Source organism: Vicia villosa, linkage group LG6, assembly GCF_029867415.1.
Source record: "Vicia villosa cultivar HV-30 ecotype Madison, WI linkage group LG6, Vvil1.0, whole genome shotgun sequence".
Classification (NCBI taxonomy): Eukaryota; Viridiplantae; Streptophyta; class Magnoliopsida; order Fabales; family Fabaceae; genus Vicia; species Vicia villosa.
The window spans coordinates 125,256,317-125,277,981 of record NC_081185.1 but is presented as its reverse complement, the minus strand read 5'-3'; the positions used below and the strand labels follow the sequence as shown (position 1 = coordinate 125,277,981).

Here is a 21,665-nt window from a genome sequence, read left to right as displayed (position 1 = left end):
GTGATTGAGAGAGATCGGTTGAGACAATAGGTGTGACAGAACGGGAATGAGGATCGGTGACACCGGCGGCGACGGTAGAGGGACACTCTTGACAGTTTTAGGGTTTTTGGAGGGAGATAATAAAAGCATGAGAATGATACTAGAGAGATTGAGTGAAGTGAGGATTATGTTTAATCTAACCCTAAAATGCTTGCAAAACGACATCGTTATGTACTCTATCGGGCGGATCGGATAACCGACGGTCTGAATATTATGATCCGCACCCGCCCATCCAAACCCATGTGAACCTGATTTCTGGGCCGATCAACCCGTCAACCCATTTAAACTCGCCCAATAAAAAAATAACCGCGCGGGTAAACCGGTTTATTTCGGTCCAGCGGTTCCTGTCCACCCCTAAATGTAATAATTTGACATTTAATGGATACAAACTATTTTTTATGCACACATATATCTCTATAACTATAGTAATGGAGAGGAAAAATGAAGAGAAAAAATGGAAAGGATCCTATCTCCATAAATTTGATGTTTCATGCAATTAACATCCCCATGTCTATTGTTCGGTGGCCAAGGCTAGCATAGACTCAGTTGGTTTCAAGTCGATGCTACATTTAACTTCGTGGTTTTAACTCGGCCCGACATTAACGCTAAGTCGACGCTAAATTATTGTTAGCATTGATGGATATTAGCGTTGGTTTTTTTGTCGATGCTAAAAGTTTATTTTTCTAGTAGTTCCTCATAATAAATCCAATACCCCCATGTAGAATTACCTTTAAATCAGTGATTAATTAAACAAATATTAACACTAACCAATGAATAACTTGCTAGATTGAAGAATAAACACAATTATGCCTCCCCGTGATCTACCACCATGGTTTGTACCCCTTATACAAGACAAACACCCAATACTTAGCATGGCTATCAATTTTCGTAACCAATATCAGGCTTTATATTTGGACATTTAATTTGACGAAGCATGAACCAATAATACTAGCTTTTTCCATTTACACATGGTGAGTTATGTGCAATCTCTATGACTTATACCGTGTAACAATCGTTCAGGAACAAATGGACGATAGTAATCATTAAATGATGAATACGATTATCCATCAAATTGATATCGTGTTTAATCCGAAATAGAAAACACCTTACCACATATCAAGTCATGTCTAGACAAATGGGATGAATAACAAAGGTTAATGTCAGTGTCCTAGCCAATATTCAAAGACAATTAATGAGTTTTCTAATGACTACATAGTACATTTAGAAAAATGAAGGCACATTGCCTTACTAGCATTTTCGATTATGATTTAGTTCAAATGGTTGTTGACAGACCTAAATTATGATATTCGACAGACAATGCCACACAGATAGAAAAGTTAAACCTCAAAATAAAAGAAATATTAAACAAGAGAGTAAGGTTTCCTCGAAAAGAGAAGAATTGATATATTGTGTTAGCCGATCAATTGGAAGAGTCTGAAGAAGGCTCAAATGAATTAAATTACACTTTACAAGAGTGTAAATATGGCTCAACTAAGATCGAATCCACCATATAAATGTTCAAATTTTAAGTCTTCAATTCGAAAGAAACACCAAATATTAAATTGAAAAATATATGGTCTTCAAACTACTTAAATATTCACCATCATTTAACACGTTCAACACCAAAAGAGAAATCGCATCCCCCGCCATGTTCCAATATTTGAGATAGAAAATTGATGGCATACCGTCAAGGCATGGGGTTGTTGGGGGGCTTCATAGAGTTAAGAGCAACAAAGACCTCTTCACAAATGAAAGGCTAGTTTAGAGTCTCTCATAATATAAGTTACTCTAGACAACTTGATCAATTCTAGACAACTTGAAAGAGGTAAATAAGTTATGGAAAAAAACCTGTGAAAATTTTAGCGATGTCTTCTTCCTCCATGAATTCTTCTCCATACTCATCATAAACAGAAATCCCCCACTTTCTAAAGCACATAAAAATGCGTCAGATATGCTTGTCATCCTCCATATTCAGGTGTATATGAGGACATAGAATAGTTTCAATGTCCTTTTGGCTGAATATTGAATGAAAAGTATCCACATCCCAATATCTAGCAGACTAAGTAATTAAATGACTTATTTAAAGTTATGACGCATGATTAAGCATAACCGTTAAAGATTTCAGAGTTTTGTGAATGAATCCATTGTTCATACCAAAACATTGATACGAGTTCCATTCCTAATGCACAGCTGTTATCCAGTCTTAAGCATAGGTCAAGTAAGACTTGTGCTATTGCCAACACTAGCCTCCACGATACTACTGCAGTCATTGTTATTTGGATTCCATAAGTTTTATAACAATTTATGGGGAAAAATGATAAAGTTTAACACGGAGATAAAATGACATGTGGGCCTTACAATCAATTCATCTATCATAGATTTATATGAAATGAAAACACAGCCACAAGAGAGCTACAAAGTTCACTGAAATACCAGTTAAGTTAAAAGGAAATTCTCATTTTAATCAAAGAAAGTGATTGACTTGTCTTCCTACTAGCAAACTAGAATTTACTCACTGCCACTGATACTGAACTATGAAAAGGTGCATGATATTGGCTATCCTGATTCCTGATCTGTCTCTTGCGTGTTTGTGTGTGCATCCATTCATGTTTGAGTTTTAATACAAGATACAGAATTGAACAGATAATTGAAGAGATTATAGTGTAGGAACTGTAAACAATTAAATGACATTCCCACCTATAGAGATTCCTTTTAGAGCTGAATTATTGATGGCAGTAGCAACTGTCTTTAAGATAGATAACTACTGAAGCAAAATCCATAGAAAACCTGAAAGAACACAAGCAAGAAAAATAATAGCACATATTTCTGTATAAAATATTTGAAAATACTGTTCTGGGGGACTAAAGAGTTGCTTGGGGAGGCAATTTCTTAGTCAGAACGAAATTGTCCTCTTCATTATTGAGAGAATCGCCAAGAATGACAACATTCGAAATTCAAATGGAACGTGGACAGCACCAGATGGAAAAATTTTCATTGATTCCAAGTGGCACAGGTAATTGTAGATTCTATGGTTTGAAGCCATGAAATTCCTTGTCCTTCCACTGCTGCTACTACTATTGATGATGCAGAACAGAGAAAAAGAAGAATACAGGTTCTTCTTCACTAATGGAATCCCACAAAGAATTGGATCCAGTACACCTTGTAACATTTTTCCATAATTTTGAATATGTATAATTGTATATAAATAAATTATAAAATGACTTGTTGATAAGAAATCAAAAGAATGAGGAAAAAATGAATCAGTAGCTTATTCGCTTAACTTACAGCATCACATCAGCATAGAACTTTATTGTTTGATTATTTGACAAGCAATAGGGGGGTGTACATATAAGTACATAATCCTCACAAAAACAGTGTGAGGGAACTTACAGAAATATTAACAAATGTGATAGTAAAATTGATAATTTCTAACATTTTCATAAGGTCTACAAAATCTGTGTGAACAATGATGATGATACAGATAATTGCATCTGCACCGAATCAATTTTATCAACAGTATGAAGGGGGAAGGGTTTGAAAATGAATTGCAGCAAACAAAACAAGAATGCTAGCAGAACACTATCCTACAATTTGAACAGTTTGATTCATTCAATGCCTACATTCTGTCATCAATCAGCAAGGCACAGCTGTCAGCAAAGGAGAAACAGAACTTCTACAAAGCATTGATCACTGACGATACCCTCCATCGCCGATCGAACACCCGATCAAAAAATGTAAAATTTATTATTTTGGAGCTCAAAATACATTCAAAGTAAAAATAAACGACTTCAAAATCAACTTGACGCCATTTTGCTGTTCAGAAAAATTGGTATCATTCTATAATGCTAAAAATCATTGGAGATGATTATGATTCAAGTAGTATGTTATAAACATAATTTGAGGTATCCAGTTGGCTATATTGTATGCAAGCTTCTCTCAATAGCATCTGAGAAGATATATTCACATAAGCTTGCACATGGTGTGATAGTGATAGAGAACATGAAAACAAGTCGCAACTCATTGATTTGTTTCGCTAATATCGTAGTATCTTGGATCCCCCATGGCTTTCAAGATAGTGAAGTCAAATATGGACGGTTGAAATATGGCTGGGTGGGAGTTGCAGAATGATCTAAAACTAATTCTAATAAATCTGAATCCGTGTAATGCTTGTGTATGAATTTCTTTATGTCATCAATACTAGTGAGTTTGCTCTCTTGAAGCAACTCTGCAACATAATGACTTTCTTTCATTGACAATGACATTGTGTTCCCTAATGTGCCAATTTCATTCAACTCATTGGCACGAACATAGAGTTCAACGATGCAAGTATAGTGTTCAAAGATAGGTGTTATACCATAATGTTCTGTCATGAGACTGAAATACTTATAGCCTTTTTCCAAATCATTCATTTGAACACAAGCACTCAAAACACCTACAAAAGTGATAGCATCAGGAACTACATTGGCCCTCTCCATTTCTTCAAAAAGATCTAGCACCTCCTCCCTAAATCCATGCACACCGATGCTCGTAATCATTGTATTCCAAGTAGCCAAGTTTCTCACTTGCATCAAACCAAACACTCTAACAGCATTATCTAAACTACCACACTTGCTATACATATCAATAAGAGCAGTACCCAAAAAAGGTCCAACCTCAAAACCATTCTTCAGAGCAAAATCATGCATCCGTCGGCCCAATTTAAGACTGCCCAAATCAGTACAAGCTTTAATCAAGCTCACCAAAGTAAACTCATTCGGCCTCACATTAGCAAGCAGCATCCGTTCAAACAAATCAAACGCCATAATCGGGTTACCACATTTCACATACCCATCAATCATCGCTGTCCACGAAACCACATTCTTACAACCCATCTTCTCAAACACTTCTCTCGCCGCATCCAATTTCCCACAACCAACCAGCCCAGCAATCACAGTAGTCCAAGAAACCACATTCCGCACACGCATTCTATCAAACACCTTCCACCCATCCTCAACGACATCCCTCCCACACTTGAAGTAAAGATTCATCATATTATTCTGCACATAAACATCACTCCAAAACCCCATTTTGATCGAAACCCCATGCACTACTCTTCCAAAATCAATAAAACCAGAAGCAATACAAGCATTTAACACAAAAGGGTAAGTAAATTTATCAGTCTCAAATCCATGACAATACATCTCCTTAAACAAAAAAATCGCTTTTTCAGGTGACCCACTTGTATTACAAGCTCTAATCATAACATTCCATGTAAAAGTATCAGGAGAATCAAGCTGATCAAAAACCAAACTAGCGTAATCTACTTTACCATAAGAAGAAGAGAATTGACAAAGCTTTCTGATGAGTAATTGGTCATGGGTAAGCCCAAAACGGATGATTCTAGCATGGATTTGTTTCAGTTGTTTGAAATTGTTGCAGTTTTGAAGAAAGAAACGAGCTTTATCTGAAGAAAAGGTTGGTTCTTGAGGTATTTTAGCGTGTGGAGTGTGACATGATAGCTTCATATGAACAATTTCAGTTTGTTGAAGTTAACGATTCAATGTGTTCTATGTTTTGTTGCTAGAACGGATTGAGCAAAATAATAATAGTAAAAAAAATAAATAAATAAAAAGGAAAGAAAAAGGATAATAACTTTTAAGTGTCAAAAATGGTTGATTGTTGTAATGTTTGGATAAGGTAATAAGCATTTATTCTAGACCACAAGAATTCAAAAATAAAAATATGATGAATGTGTTTAAACTTTTTTTTATTGTTTTTTGTCTTGATATTGATAAATTTTGATTTTAAATGTGATATTTTGTTTGGTATTTTAAATTGAAGCAACAAGTCATTATTTGTTGGACATAAAATTGCAACATTTTAAAGAATATCACAAAGGAAATAAATATAAGGTCAAAGGTTACAAGTTTATGTGTGCTTGCTTTTATCTCACGAATTAAGCCTAAAAAAACCACACCGAATCGGTTTGTCGGACCGGTCAGATTGAGAATCAGGTCACCGGTCTGGTTTGATTGCTGGATCAGATATGCTGTTGAACCGGTGAGAACTGATCAAAACCGAAAAAAACCGGTGAATCGGTGGTTTTAGAAAACCGGTGATTCAAATGCATATTTTTTTCCGCACAAAACAACGTCGTTTGAACAACTTTTCCCCCGTTTGCAATTAGATTTGGTTTAAAATTTATTTAAATTTATATTTTGTATTCTTTTGTTATGAGTGATGATTATATTTTGAATTTGAATGTAAAAAATAAAAATGTGAAATTATGATATTTTAAAATTGTAAAATTTTGTAGGTGTTGTGATATTTTATAAGAGACTAAGTCATCTTGGTCGACCGATTTAATAAATATATAGTATTTCAATAGAGATTGATTTATTCAATCGAGTTATCTAGTTTAATCTGATTTAGTCATGCAGTTCGACTAGTGACCCAATAATTCAACCAATGAACCAGTGATCCAGTACCCTCACCGGTTTGATAACCGGTCCTGTTTTTAAAACACTGAGTAAAACAATTAATTAACAAGATAATTGGCTAGTGAAATGAAAAGCTATATCAAATTGAAAGAAATTGTTTATGATTTATTTATAAGGAAAATAATTATATGAAAACAAAAAAAGGTAAAATTAAATCTCAACCATTCATTATTACCACTATCGCATAATTTTTATTAAAAAAGAAATTAAATTTAAAATACATTTAAAATTATCTTCTAAAATAATGACAAATATACATTCTTGTCTTTCTTGTTCAAATTATCTTTCTTGTTCAAATGATTCTTAAAATAATGACAAATATACATTCTTGTCTTTCTAAAACCTATAATGATCATTAGATTACAACAATATTGTACTTAAAAAACTAAATTTCTTTTGTCAACCCTAATGATCGACTGGAATTCATCTTTTAAAAGTGAAAAAAATAGGATATCGTGAGTTTGAACTTCTATTTATATATCAGATATCCCTATATAGCTATCAATTGAACTGACATAATGGAACTATTGATTTTTCTTTAAGTGTGATAAAATAGAAAGAAAGAAAAAAGGCGCACTAATAATAATTGAAGTCTAATCATATATATGTTCCTCTTTCTACTTAGAAGCTCAAAATAGTTTATGTTTTATTTTATTTTTCTCATGCACTTCTTTTATTTTTTTTATTTTTCATTTGTATGATTTTTTCTCTAGTTCTTACTTCTTCGATGTATGACGTCCCAGAGCTATATCAATTTTTCAACGAATAATACAAGTCTTTATTACTCACACCTTAATGAGAGTCATGCATTATTTTTTATTTTTCCTCCTTTGGATAGCAAGAATTATCACACTTTAGAGTGATGGATGCATATTTCTTTGATTTCTAATAATAAAGAGAAATTCACCGAAAGGACCCTAATTAAACTATTTTTGTATTTGATTTATACTCCATGGATTTAGTGTTACACAATGGTTCTTATTGGATTATTCGCATAATTTCTAAACCAATTGGTAAATCATTGTTTTGGATTGATAATGCTATTGGCGTTTGGAAGAATTTGCATTTTTATTTTTTTTCATAAAGTAACATTTTCTAAATTTTTGACATTTAAGAAGACCTCTACAAATTTTGTCAATGTACTCTTGATGTTTATGATAATTTTAAGGTATATTTATTTTTGACAGTACTGATTTGATTGTTACACTACAAGTTAATTCTCATAAGGGAAACTATGGTGGAAAGAATAGGAATAATTACTTCAGAAGGAAGAATGCAGGATCCTATGCTCCAAAGGAACAAAATAGAGTATGTACTCATTATGGAAGAATTAATCACACAATTGAGAATTGTTTTGTCAAACAAGATTTTGCCTTTGGTTTCTAAGGAAATAGCAAAAATCGAAATACATATAGATCCCAAGCTAGTGCAACCACAAATAATATTTCAAATTATTCTCCATGTGGATCAATTGCATCTTCTTTTGGTTTCACTTAATATCAGTAATGTTGTAAGAATTAGAATCCCATTGAAACTCGATCACATACAAATATTAATCCTGCAAAATAATAAAATGTTAATCAAACTTGAGGCGTGTATGAATATTGTCTTTAAGGATTTATCTAATCATGATTATATTGTAAAAATATTTTTATGATAATTTTTAATTACATAAAATATTTGAAGAGATAATATGAATTATAATATTATTTTGAGTTTGATTGACCATTGTATTAAATTAATATAATGATGTTAGTTGAATATGCTCCAAATGAGAATAAATATGAGTATATTCATTTATTTTCTATTCGATAAAAAAGTTATCATTTGAAAGTCATTTAAGCAGACGTGCATAGTAAATATATAAATATTTATATTCATAATCATTGATATTGATATCTCTTAGTAGTCATATAAGGAGGCTTGTATAAATTCATTGTGGAGAACAAGTCTATTATTATAGACTTAGTAACTAAATATTTGAGATTTAATTGACTTAGAGACGTCTTAGTCAATATTTTTAGAGTGTGAATATGTGGCGTGTCTCTCACAAAATACGTTTCTTAATGAGAAAAACCTCAATATAAATATGCTTCGTTGTGTTGACCTCTGAATTAATGGTCTTACAGTGGTATAATGAAGGACCAATTTACTTGTATAAAAAATACTTCTCATATGATGGTGGGTATAGGAGGTGTCCTGTTGAAAAATGTCAACGGCTGTACAAGTGTATGTGGATGAAAGAGCTTTCGCTTAAGAGAGAGCATTGTGGATAGAGTCACACTTAAGGAGGAGTGTTGAGAATAACAAGTGTGAGTTGAAAATGTTAAAACACAAAGTGTGGGAAAGTCTCACGTTGATTTAAAAAATATGGGAAAGTCCTAAAGATAACTCTTATTCCATTCCGCTTACCGAATAAATCTAAATATATGTTTGATAGTATTACTATTTCCCATTTTTTGACATTACATAATGTGTTATACATTTTTATTTCTCATGTTAAACTAAGTTCTCTTACAAAATAAGTCAAATACTTGTATGTCATTACGGGTAAATTTATTTGATATGATATAAAATATATTTAAATTTAGACGCACATGTAAATTTAAAATGAATTATTTATACACATGTAAATTTAAAATGAATTATTTAATTATAAATTGAATAGTGATCCTATAAACTCAATTGTATTAAATAATTATATAAAATGGACCCGCGAGATAGAGAAAGAAAAAATTGACATTAAAAAAAAAAATTTGCTTCTTAAAAAAAATAATTATTAATTAAAATAAAGGGAGTATTGTGCTATAGAGACTCATGAGATAAATTGTGTGTGTAAGTAATACAATGCAACTTCTAAAAAAAATCTTAGAAGATGTTAATCAACTATTGCTCAAGTGCAATTAAAGTTTGATAAAGGAATAACTTTTATATATTTTAGGGTTAATAGTAATTCACCCCTGTAATGTTAGCGAATTTTGCTTTTCCCCCCTCCCTACCTTTTGGCAACGGTTTTTTCAAAAAAAACCGTTGCCAAAACCTGCCTTTGGCAACGGTGGGGGATAAACCGAAACACGCTTATATTACAGGGGGTAAACTACTATTAACCCTATATTTTATATAGTATTGTTCATTAATATTTAAACTTATGAAATTTCAAATTTAATACAGACAAATTAATCGCCAAAGAAACCAAACACTTGAGCTCTTGTAGTAAAGGAACTCCTACAAATAACGACACTCGGAGAATATCGAGTTCAATTCCTGGTGGAAACAATGTTTGACCAGTGTTCACACCTCAGTTTACAACTCTGGATTAATAGGGTCTCTTTCCCCTAAGAACCAGAGAGCTATTAAGCCAAAAAAAATTAATCGCCAAAGATTAATTCTTAAATAATATGATAAACCTTTATTTAGTGATGTCCACTGTAACAGCCCGAGCCTTAGGCGTTCCCGTCACTGTCACCTCACGACCTTCTCTATCCCCCTCTCTGGTAAAGTTTTTTCCTTTCGTGGGAATCGAAGCATGTACCCTGGGGTTCAAGTACATGTTCTTTCATTCCCACTACCAATTGATCTTACCTTTAAGTAGTTAAACCTAGAAAGCATTCTAGAAAGTGCAGTTTCAAAGTCATAAATGCATTACATGTTATATTTTTCATTCTTTCTTTCAAAGATATTTATGATTTTGTATTTCTTAACCAATGTAGTAAGTAGCTAAATGGCATGATCCAATATTTCAAACATTAAAAAAAACAAAACTAATAAATCACATTATCATGGCAACCATTATTTACACATACAAAAAAGACAACTTTGACCAAGTTGGAGGAAAAATGAAGAGATTCCTTACATACTATCAATTTACCTAGTATTAAGAAACTGCATAAAACTCTGTGGATATTTAAAAGGAGAAAAATGCCATTGGATTAGGTGCATTTTCTTCCTGGAACATAACCCACTTAACACCTATATCAGAAGATATAGCCATTGATGTTTCCCGATTAATGTAGGTTTTAACAGCAGGACCATAGGTTATATCAATATTCCCATACTCATTTTTAATCTGGCATAAAGAAAATAACATGTCCAATGCTTAACACATGTATAATGAGAGATTTTTTATAGGCATCATGATGAATGCTCATCAAAACCCTAAATATTACCACGACCATTGCCAAAACAATGAGAATAGCACACTCTAAATAGGGGAGAAGAGAGAAAATGGGAGAGAGAATTTACAGGATATAAAGAAAGAGATAAAGAAAGAAATAAAAAATGTAGAAAGAGGAACCAAGAAAAGTGTGAACCCGAGAGAGGGGTTTGAATCCAAATAATGGAGACGTGTCAACAACTGATAGGTTATGGGGAAGAATTAATTTTGACATTAGGAGTTTATGATAACTCTCTTTTTATAGTGTAATTTTTTTAAATTGAAAGGGCATTTTAGGGTGATTGTATCAATCCAATTTTAATGGATGGATAGTTGATTAACTAGTAGTCATGATTTTCCTTGAATTTCAATGCTAACTCGTTTTAAATTCTGCTGAGTCATTCCAAGGAAATAATTAATATAGATAATATGCAAAGATTCTTATTCACTTATGACTATAAAATTCATTGATCCAATTGTATTTTTTGTTGTTAATAAATCTACTGAATTTTGACATTCCATGTTAGCCTATGAGACTTTAATCACTCACACTTGCACCTAACATTCTCCCCCACAAGTGTGAGTCCTCCACATCCTATAACAAGATCCAACACTGAATCCCTAGCTCCCATTCCCCCATAAATCTGAACCAGGCTCTGATACCACTTGTTGAGAGAAAAAAAACAAAACATAGAGAAAAAAGAGGAACAAAATAATAACACAAGAGATTGACGTGAAAAATCCAAACCAGAGAAAAACCACGATTGTCAAATGACAGCCAGAGAATAATACTATGTGAAAATTATTACAACACATAAACTATCATCAACCACCTCAAGGCCCCAATACACCCGCACTCTCCAAAGCAAATATTTAACTACCCCTCACAACACTCTAAAACAATAGTATAAGAGTAAATATAAAAATTCAAATGCAAGCTTAAAGTGCTTTTGTCAAGGGCTTTTTGTAAAGAAAAACTTGAATCCTATATATAGTCTTGGATTCTCTCTTCCATCACTAAACTAAGCAATGTGGGACTTAGAAGAAATTTAATCATTTATATTGCCTTGGGCTCCCTCTTCTTTCACAAAACTAAGCGATGTGAGACTTCTTCAACGTGTATATTTTAAACCAACCCCATCAAGCCCGTATGTTTTTTTATTTATTTATTTTTCAATTTTTAATAAATTAATAGACTTTTTTTACATTTCAATTATATTTTTTTTACTTATTTTTTAGAACATTTTTTTATAAAGCTTGTCAAAGAACAAATGTAAGAACAATAATTGATAGTTCCATGTTAAACTTTTTAAAATGGAATGACTTCAACTGTTGATGATCTCAAATTTTCATACTTGTCAATATCAATGGCCTTTCCAAATTCAGATATCCCTAACTTTATCGTGTTTATAAATAAAATAAATGAAATGCATTAGAGTGATGAATGCATCAAGAAGTAGCAAATTTAATAATATTATAATAATAAATTTAACATGCATGCTTGCAAACTGAATTACGCTTTAAAATATAGACATATATTATGACATTGGAGTAGGTTTACTACTACTGCAACACTATTGATTCGCTAAACAAGAGGAAAACACAACGTAAACTATTACAAAACTGTTTACTCAAAAACATGGCAATCAAAATCACGTAAATAGGAATATTATGCTGTAAAAAGAATAGCCTTTTATGACACACTTTTAAAAATATAAATATACACATGATATAATTGATAACTTATTTCAGTTTTGACTACACATGAAATAAGAAACTAATATGATATAATTGTTAACTCCAAAACAAAATCATGCACGGGCCGTGACCCGCGGGCCATCCAAGCGGGTGCGTAGAGTGAGATGCGGCTGGTGCGCGGGTGTGTGGGGTGGGCTGTGACGTGCCAAAAATCCAAACCCAACCCACCATTTTTTGGCAGGTGCGCGAACCGGACCAACGGACCACGGCCCATTTTGTCACCCCTATTTGTGACCCTACTCGCTAGTTCCATAAGTATCACAATCATCACCTCATACTTGACTTGATTATTTGATTTCTTAAGATCTAGTTGAAATTTGAATCTCCAATCTTTCTCTTTTGGGTTAATGATAATTAATTATGCCATATCCAATTTCCAACTGGCTAATAGATTAATTGAACATCGAGACCCAAGGTTTGATCCGATTTTTAAATCTTGAATTTCTACACAAAGATGTTGTGCTATAAAGATCGCTAAACCTTGACCCTTAGTTGCAGTAAGTGACATTTTTTATTGTGAAATCTTTAAGCTTAATAGCTCATTTCATTAAGCCTTGTAACATAAATTTATTGAGGAAATAAATAACTATGTTAATCTTACACAAGACCAAAATCTCTCTAGATAATAGAAAATAATATTCGACTTTAGTACAAACATATAATAATATAATAAAGATAAACAAAAATTTTAAGTGTATCTAACTTCAGTGTCATTTAAGATTCGACTAAGGTAGTCAATGAAGCTCACATACTCTATATGATATAGATATATGAATACAAAGATATGAGAAAATTTTAAAATCTATCATATAAGAAAAGTGATTCTTCTTGCTCCACAACGAGCCACGTGTATAGCCTAATAATTCAGCATTTTGTTTGGAAGAGAAACAATTTTATAAACGGTTTTGATTTCCCAACTTAAGGTCACTCTCATACTTTATCTCTCTATCGATGCGATGTCTTCTTCCTCTCCCCCTCTCTCTCTCTCTCTCTCTCTCTCTCTCCCATTTTCTCATCTTCCTCTATTTTTCTTCCTTCTTTCTTTTATGAACAGGGCCGTCCCAAACAATCTAGAGGCCCCGTTCTATTATTATAATTGGGCCCTTAATAAAAATAGGACAACCCTCTAAATTGTAATATATTTTTTTATTTGTAATATATATATATATATATATATATATATATATATATATATATATATATATATATATATATCCATGATGCTTAATACTCTTTTGAAAGGCACTTCCACTTTCCAAACCAAAGTCTCCATACAAACGCCTTAATTTTGAAAGGCACTTCCACTTTCCAAACCAAATCTAAAACAACGTCATTAGACACTTCCACTGCTCATATAAATTGAAATGAGTCTTATGTGTATTTTTCTTAACTACAAATATTTGGTTATTCTCAGTGGCGAAGCTAGAAAAATTATGAAGTCTGGGCAAGTTTTCACTGGCTTCATAATTTTCTACTAAGACAATAATATAATAATTTTTTGACGAATTGTAACAGATGAACGCTCTTCAAAAAATTGTTAAAGGCTCTTGTAGAAAATAAGTAAGGATCACAAGTTCTTGAAACACGTGTCTTTTCTCTACAAGTATACCATAAGATATTGTTAAAATATTGTAAGCTTGTTATAAACACAATCACATAGCTTTCGTGTGCGCTATAATTAGCATATCATTTTGTAAAAAAGAAGACAATAGATAACCTTAAAAATGGAGGAGCCGCATTGAATGCCTCACATAACTTATTGCTTTCTTTGAAGTATTCATATGTTGCTTACAATGCAACTACAACCATCCCGTGTGATTTCTCTGTATTTCCCTCGTCAAGAATCAAACTGTGGTAATAATACGTAACAACCTAGTAAACCATTGCAACAAAACATATCACAAGTTCGTAATAAACTATAACATATCACACATATTTACTAAGTTCAACTAAACATCAAGCAGAGCAAGGTAGAGCTTGTAAGTTGTAACTCACTTTGTTGTTTAAAAGAGCTTACTTCAAAATCTCAACACTATCACATGGCTGATATGACTCCAGAATAAAATAGCTTGCTTCAATAATTCATTCCTTCCTTAACAAGTTCAACAAGTGAATCAATTAATAACAACAATTCAATAAGAAACAGAAGCGAAAAAGGAAAAGAAACTTTGTTGAAGCAATTTATCAAATACTTAGTGTGCAAGTTACAAAACAATGGGAACGACAACAATTCGATACCGATTCATAAACCACAACCTGCAATAACAACAATCATCAACCCAATTCTTACATGTCTCTAGCATTTGTCCTTTTGCAAACCTTAACATCCTACCATTTGACCCTTTCTAACCTAATTTTTATCAATTTTTGAAACTCTTCATTATATCATAAAATATTCCATAAAAAATTAAGAAAAGGATTTGCAATGATTTTAAGTACCTTTGATTTAGGAGGCATGATAAAAGAAAAGGGTGAAAGGAGAAGAGAAGAAAGTGAGTGAAAATGAAAGGATTTTAGAAAAAAGAGGGTGAGTGAAAATGAAAGGTGAGAAGAAAGGGAGTCTGAGTAGCTGCTCGAGGTCGTCGTGCGTTGGCTCTGCCTATGGTTATTCTCATGGTAAACATTCATGAATTGTGAAAATTGTATGGCGAACTACAACATTAAGTAACATGTTTACTATTGGAATTTCATACTTATCTTTTGAAGTAATCAAGGTTAAGTATTAGTAGTCCAAATATAACATATTAATATGCACATCATTGTCCCGTTAAATCAATTCAATCGATAGCTATGCGGACATCATATGTCGGAATTGCGGGTTTAATCCTACTTATTGAAAAAAATTCTTAAATAAGCATTATCCTTAAAACTATCATCAAATAATCAAAAGAACACTTAATAAAGTATTAACAAGATGGCGGGTCCCATAAATAGGATTGACCCTATCTCTCTTTATCTCAAGTAGCCACTCTGATTCTTCCTCCTTCATCTTCTCCCTCACTACAATGGGCGCAACCACAGACCCAACCCTAGACCCCTCCGACGAGCAACAAAAACGCTCCGAAATCTACACCTACGAAGCCCCATGGCACATCTACGCCATGAACTGGAGCGTCCGCCGCGACAAAAAATACCGACTCGCCATCGCATCCCTCCTCGAACAATACCCTAACCGCGTCGAAATCGTCCAACTCGACGACACAAACGGCGAAATCAAATCCGATCCAAATCTCTCCTTCGAACACCCCTACCCTCCCACCAAAGCAATCTTCATCCCTGACAAAGACTGCCAACGCCCCGACCTCTTAGCCACCTCCAGCGACTTTCTCCGTATATGGCGAATCTCCGATTCCGACGAATCCCAGTCACGTGTCGAGCTCAAAAGCCTCCTTAACGGTAACAAAAATAGCGAGTATTGCGGTCCTATAACCTCCTTTGACTGGAACGAAGCGGAGCCGAGGCGAATCGGGACGTCGAGTATCGACACTACGTGTACGATTTGGGATATCGAGAAGGAAACTGTTGATACGCAGCTGATTGCGCATGATAAAGAGGTGTACGATATAGCTTGGGGTGGTGTTGGTGTTTTTGCTTCGGTTTCTGCTGATGGTTCGGTTAGGGTTTTTGATTTACGCGATAAGGAACATTCGACGATAATTTACGAGAGTTCTGAACCGGATACGCCGTTGGTGAGGCTTGGTTGGAATAAACAGGATCCTCGTTATATGGCTACGATTATTATGGATACTGCTAAGGTTGTTGTGCTTGATATTCGTTTTCCGACGTTACCGGTTGTGGAGTTGCAGAGACATCAAGCTAGTGTGAATGCGATTGCGTGGGCGCCGCATAGTTCTTGCCATATTTGTACTGCTGGGGATGATTCTCAGGCGTTGATTTGGGATCTTTCGTCCATGGGGCAACCGGTTGAAGGTGGGCTTGATCCGATTTTGGCTTATACTGCTGGGGCGGAAATTGAACAGCTTCAGTGGTCTTCTTCGCAGCCGGATTGGGTTGCTATTGCTTTCTCCACTAAGCTTCAGATTCTCAGGGTGTGAAAAAATGGAAATTTGCTCTGGTGAGTCTTCAATTGTGTTAGTATTTTGGTTCTTTGTTGTTATAAGGTTAACTTTTCATTGGGTTTAATTAGAATTAAGATACTTTGGGTTCGGAGGAATGACGAGTATTGGATTGTTTCTGATAAGATACAGATACTGATATTTATTGTGACATTCTTGTAAGCTGGATAATCCCATTCTATGTAAATGTTATTAGGCCTGTCAGTTTATATTTTGGTTATGTGTTTGATACTAACTGTTAAGAGTTTTGGTTTTTGATGGTTTTAGTGCTTAAGCTGCGTTAGATACTAACGGTTAAGAGTTTTGGTTTAATATGGTTGTGTGCTTAGGCTGTGTTTGGTATTATTGGTTTGTCTGAACCTTGGATGCATTTTTCTTTATTCTGTTTGTATGACTATGATCTGATATCTTTTTCGGTTCTCACCGGAAAACCTCAGCGCACAGTTGAGTTGCATGGGGCTGAAATGAGGGATAAATTATCTGGATCCAGATTCCCTGCCTTTCAAACAACCTTCTCCATCCTATGAGTCTTGTACTTCAAAATAAGCCATGTGTCTGCCTTTATTTTTTTCTTTAAAAGAAACTTTACACAGAGAAACCTGAAATAAAAAAACAATCTGACCTTTACTTTCATGTCTCTGCCGGTACCGCGCCATGCCGCATACGGTGACACCTGTTCCATTTGATTTGACATTGATGCATGTTCCTTTTGTAGAAATAGTTAATTCTGCATTTATTGGGAGCAAATTTTCAGATCGTTTGGGAGCAATTTTGTTTCCTTCTGCATCTAGTATGCTTTTTGTTTTGTCCCACCACAATCTAACAATATAGCAATTTTTCTAGACGAAGCACGTTGCAGGTCGGCGAAGTGTAGTAGTGTGTTGGCGGTGCGATACCACAATGTTTTAGTTTGGGTTTGTCTGTTTTTATTTTAACTCTAAAGAAGTCTGACATATGGCTTATTTTGGAGGGAGCACACGATTTATCGAATGGACAAGGTGGTTGCTTGAAAGGCACATACCTTTCCCGCCTCGCAGGCAGGGAATTCGGATTCAAATTTTCCCCAAAATTTGTAACATTACTGCATTTTTAGGCTCGGATTTGAATCCCGAGAACTGGTTTAAGCTAGGAGAGATTATATTGGTAAATCTAACTGGCACTCCCCTCTCAACTTTAATGTTGGTTCAGTAGTGTACTTATTGGATTCTTGGCGCTAATTATATTGGTACAGCCAATGTGTTATAATCTCATTGTGGTAAAATTCTGAAAGATTAAAAATAGAACTGTGTTATTTGAATTAAAATACTAACTCCCTATAAATGTGTCAAATTATCATTTCTCTTAAAGGTAAGGTTAAGGTAGTGATTCTAAAGTCTTCAGTGCCACAAAGTTGGGAAAATTGTGGTGTACTTTGCAAGGTGGCGATTTGACTATTCTAATTATTATGGTCAAACAAACTAAGAGAAATGCATAATTTTTAAATGTTACTGATCATGGCTGGGCACTAGTATTGGTGATCAATTTCCTCTTTTGTTTTTATTTTATTTTCCTTTTGCCTCTTTTGTTTTAACTTCTATTTATTTATTTATTTATTTATTGTCCTATTGCCTCTTTTGTTTTAATTTTTTTATTTTATTTTCCGATTGCCTCTTTTATTTTCCTATTGCCTCATTTGTTTTAATTTTTTTTTCCTATTGCCTCTTTTGTTCTATCTATCCACATATATAAAATTAGTAACATCACATAATATAAAATTTGTAACGTTCCTTGTCAAATACAGTATGTAATAAATAACTCTTCATAGGCTTCTCCACGGTCCTAGATAATATCATTTATTGGGTCACAAAAGACCTACATCATGTTCAACCGTAGTGGATGTCAAATTTGAATTTTCATTCATATAAACTAATTATAAAAGAAAAGTTTAAACATTCGATCCCTTGGATTATAAATGCATTTATTACGATTATATTCTGAAATTATGGGAATCTGATCCTTCTTGGGGAACAACTAAATCAAAAACTTCTTTTTGTTTTGTAATATTTGAGATATGTGCATGACTCCAAGGAACATATTTCCCAGGGACTATGGTCATTTTATTTATAGATTTGTATCACAAGTTTTATTGAATGCCAATTGTATTGTGTTCGAAGATGAATAAGCAAAATGCATTATTAAAAGGAATATTAGGGTACTGAAACTGTTTACAATGATACAAATGTACATATTATTGTAAGGAGTATTTGGGGTATGCAAACTCGTTACAACAAATACAAAATTAACTCAGTCCTTTTACAATGATACGAGTATTAACTACTCCGGATAGACATAGAGGGTAAAAAAAGAGAAATTTAAATGTCAAATTTCATTTGTTAATTAATCAATGACAAAACAATGTTTAAAATCAATTCATTTTTCATTAACAAAATATTTCATACTATTGCTAAGGAACACATTTTTTATATTTTATTTATTTTGCATTTGTTTTCCTTCATCTATTGGCCGTGTTGTATGAAGTGATCGTCTAATTCATGTAATATCTTCACTTAGTATAAGTGAAAAAACACTCTAAGAAAATTTGAAAATATCCTTTTAATTTTGAAAATACATCTCCAGACGGACTTCATGCATACACAATTTATTCATTTTTGAACTATACTCAATTTTATGACTAAATTTATTCTGAAAATGTTTTTTTTAGTGTCTCTAGAAATATATTTCCGGAACCTATTGAAAGCAGTAATTTACGAACTTTATTTTAATATTTTTGACTTATTCTGATCATGTTGGAGGAAGAAACATAATATGTATTACTCATCTCTAATAAATTATTTCAATGTTTTGTTTATTATTCTTGAAATTTGGAGAATAGACTCCTAGTTAATTTAAATTTACAAATGATTTTTGCGGGTATTTAAGAATATCTCATAAGCAATGTCTTCTTAAGACACTTCCATATTACTTAGGAATGGAAGAATAATGGAAGGAAAATGGCGCAAACTACAACAAATGAATGGAAGATGTATGTGACATTCTGGAAATGGATTTTAGAAATAAATTTAATTATAAAATTGGGGTGTCGCTAAAAAATGAATGAATTATGTGTGTTTGGTGTGCGTCTGAAAATACATCTCTGAAATTTAGGGGTGTTTTTTAGTTTTTCATGAGGGTGTGGTAGCAAATCTTAGGGTGCCTTAAGCAATTCTAAAAGAAGAAATGTGAACTTGACTCCATTGTGTTATTGTGTTGAACTGATGTGCAAAACTTGTAGAACTATTCAAAGTATGAACACACTAAAATTTTGATGTGTGAGACAAAGAATAACGATAACCACCCAATGGGTTACACAATATTCAATGAGTTACACGATATTACAATGAGTTATAAGAAAGTAGCTTTTGAAGTTTTCAAACTAAAATTTATTTTCTATTCAAGTATTTTTAATCTCTCAAACTCTCAATATAAAAACCACACAAACCTAAAGTGTTTAAATTGTTTTTTAAACTTCTTTTATAACCCTAAAATATCGTCAAACTCCCAAAAATGTAACCTTAGAAATTTTTATCATTTGCTTTTCATTAGAATTGCTACCTTATGCAACACATGTTTTAAACCAAATTTGAGAGAATCATATTTATAATTGGCAAAATTTTAACGGGTCCAAGAAATGATCCATTAACAGAAACAAATATGCAAACTTGTTCACCAACACGGAAAAATGAAGAATCCATTGATAACCAATAAACTGCTTGATCTCAGGATGCATACCGTTCTCAAACTTTACACACTTGGAACCTTCAGCATCAACACCATTGTAGTGTGGACGAAATTTGGATAGTTCCTCCAATTTGGCTGCATAATCAGCCATAGTCCTGTTACACTGCTTCATCTCCAAGAATTTAATCTCCCTACGATTACATACATTTGTAGGGAAATACTTCTCTAAATTCTTTTTTTGAATGTCTCCCAGGTAATGGCAGTATCTTCCGCCTCCAATATCTAGCGAGCATTGTCACACCAGTACTTAGCCTCTTTAGATAGAATATGGGTTCTGAATAATACCTGCTCATCAACACATGTCATGACTCTGAAATTTTTTCTCAATCTCTTGAATCCATATCTAAGCACCTTCAGGATCATATTTTCCCTTGAATTTAGGCGAGTTGTTTTTTTGAAACTTCCCCAACCCGCATAACTCATCAGCTCCACCATTCTTGGCACCCTGAGCACCTTGTAAAGCTTGAGTAGCTTGAGCCATAACATTAGCCATTTCTTTGAGAGCATCATCTATCTCGCGATCATTTCTTCCTGAACCAAACACAAGATTTTATAAAAGGCTAATCCCCAAACCAATTGAGAGCTTTTACATTAGGCGAAGCTCATGAACCAAAAGGAGATTTTAAAAGATAATCTCGCAAACCCATTGAGAATTTTTTCAACAGGAAGAGCTCACAAACCAAATGTGATATTTTGGTGGACAACCTCACAAACCCAACGAAAGATTTTTAACTTGGTTTAGCTCAGAACTGAACAAAAATATCTCACAAAAGATATTACAGCAATGCCCTAACACTAACATCAAATATTTCACTAGTAAATTTCACTCTCAAAGCTCTAAGGCAAAAGTTAAGAAGAAATAAAGTGAGAGAAGAGAGCGGAAAGTGAGAAAAAGTATTCAAAATACGCTTTATGGTGTGTATGAAATGGGAAACTAGCTCTCTATTTATATGAAAAACTATAGCTCAAAAAAGAAAATAATTCATGGGCTTTTTAATGCAGCTAACCGATTAGCCTCTAGGTATAATCGATTAGCTAAGCTAAAATAAGAATGCTTTTAAATGACGCCGACACTAATCGATTATGACTTTCTTTGATCAACTATGAGTATTACAAAATTGATAATTAATTAACCCTAATGGGCTAATCGATTATGTCATGTAAAAACCCTCTTAATAGATTAGAAAAAATTCTTAGCGCATTATCTAAGAACAAAAATATTTGGTAATTTTAACAAAGTTAGATAGGCTTTCTGAGCATTCGAAAGTATGTGTGACTCACCTAGTAATTCAAGAGATAATCTTATAACTTTACAAACATAGATCACTCGACACGGACAAGGAGAATGATAACACGATTTTATATCGTATATTTAGCTTGAAA

At 33.3% G+C, this 21,665-nt stretch overlaps 3 protein-coding genes and 1 long non-coding RNA gene across 4 annotated transcripts; 1 reads left to right on the top strand and 3 right to left on the bottom strand.

Annotated features, from left to right (window-relative positions):
• Positions 1–3,436: 3,436 nt before the first annotated feature.
• On the bottom strand, positions 3,437–5,639 carry LOC131609875 (pentatricopeptide repeat-containing protein At3g26630, chloroplastic-like). The gene has a single exon (XM_058881689.1). The coding sequence runs from the start codon at positions 5,541–5,543 to the stop codon at positions 4,107–4,109; it is 1,437 nt and encodes a 478-aa protein (XP_058737672.1). The 5' UTR covers positions 5,544–5,639; the 3' UTR covers positions 3,437–4,106.
• An 8,030-nt stretch (positions 5,640–13,669) lies between these two features.
• On the bottom strand, positions 13,670–18,018 carry LOC131609874 (uncharacterized). The gene is made up of 4 exons (XR_009286350.1): positions 17,128–18,018; positions 14,425–14,521; positions 14,147–14,301; positions 13,670–14,026 (listed from the first exon to the last, which is right to left on the bottom strand). It is a non-coding gene; the product is annotated as an uncharacterized LOC131609874 (long non-coding RNA).
• Positions 15,358–16,714, top strand: LOC131609873 (WD repeat-containing protein LWD1). Its single transcript, XM_058881688.1, has one exon. The coding sequence runs from the start codon at positions 15,435–15,437 to the stop codon at positions 16,482–16,484; it is 1,050 nt and encodes a 349-aa protein (XP_058737671.1). The 5' UTR covers positions 15,358–15,434; the 3' UTR covers positions 16,485–16,714.
• A 2,121-nt stretch (positions 18,019–20,139) lies between the features above and the next one.
• Positions 20,140–20,929, bottom strand: LOC131614605 (uncharacterized). The gene is made up of 3 exons (XM_058886168.1): positions 20,926–20,929; positions 20,634–20,813; positions 20,140–20,504 (listed from the first exon to the last, which is right to left on the bottom strand). The coding sequence occupies exons 1-3, from the start codon at positions 20,927–20,929 to the stop codon at positions 20,140–20,142; spliced, it is 549 nt and encodes a 182-aa protein (XP_058742151.1).
• Positions 20,930–21,665: the final 736 nt, after the last annotated feature.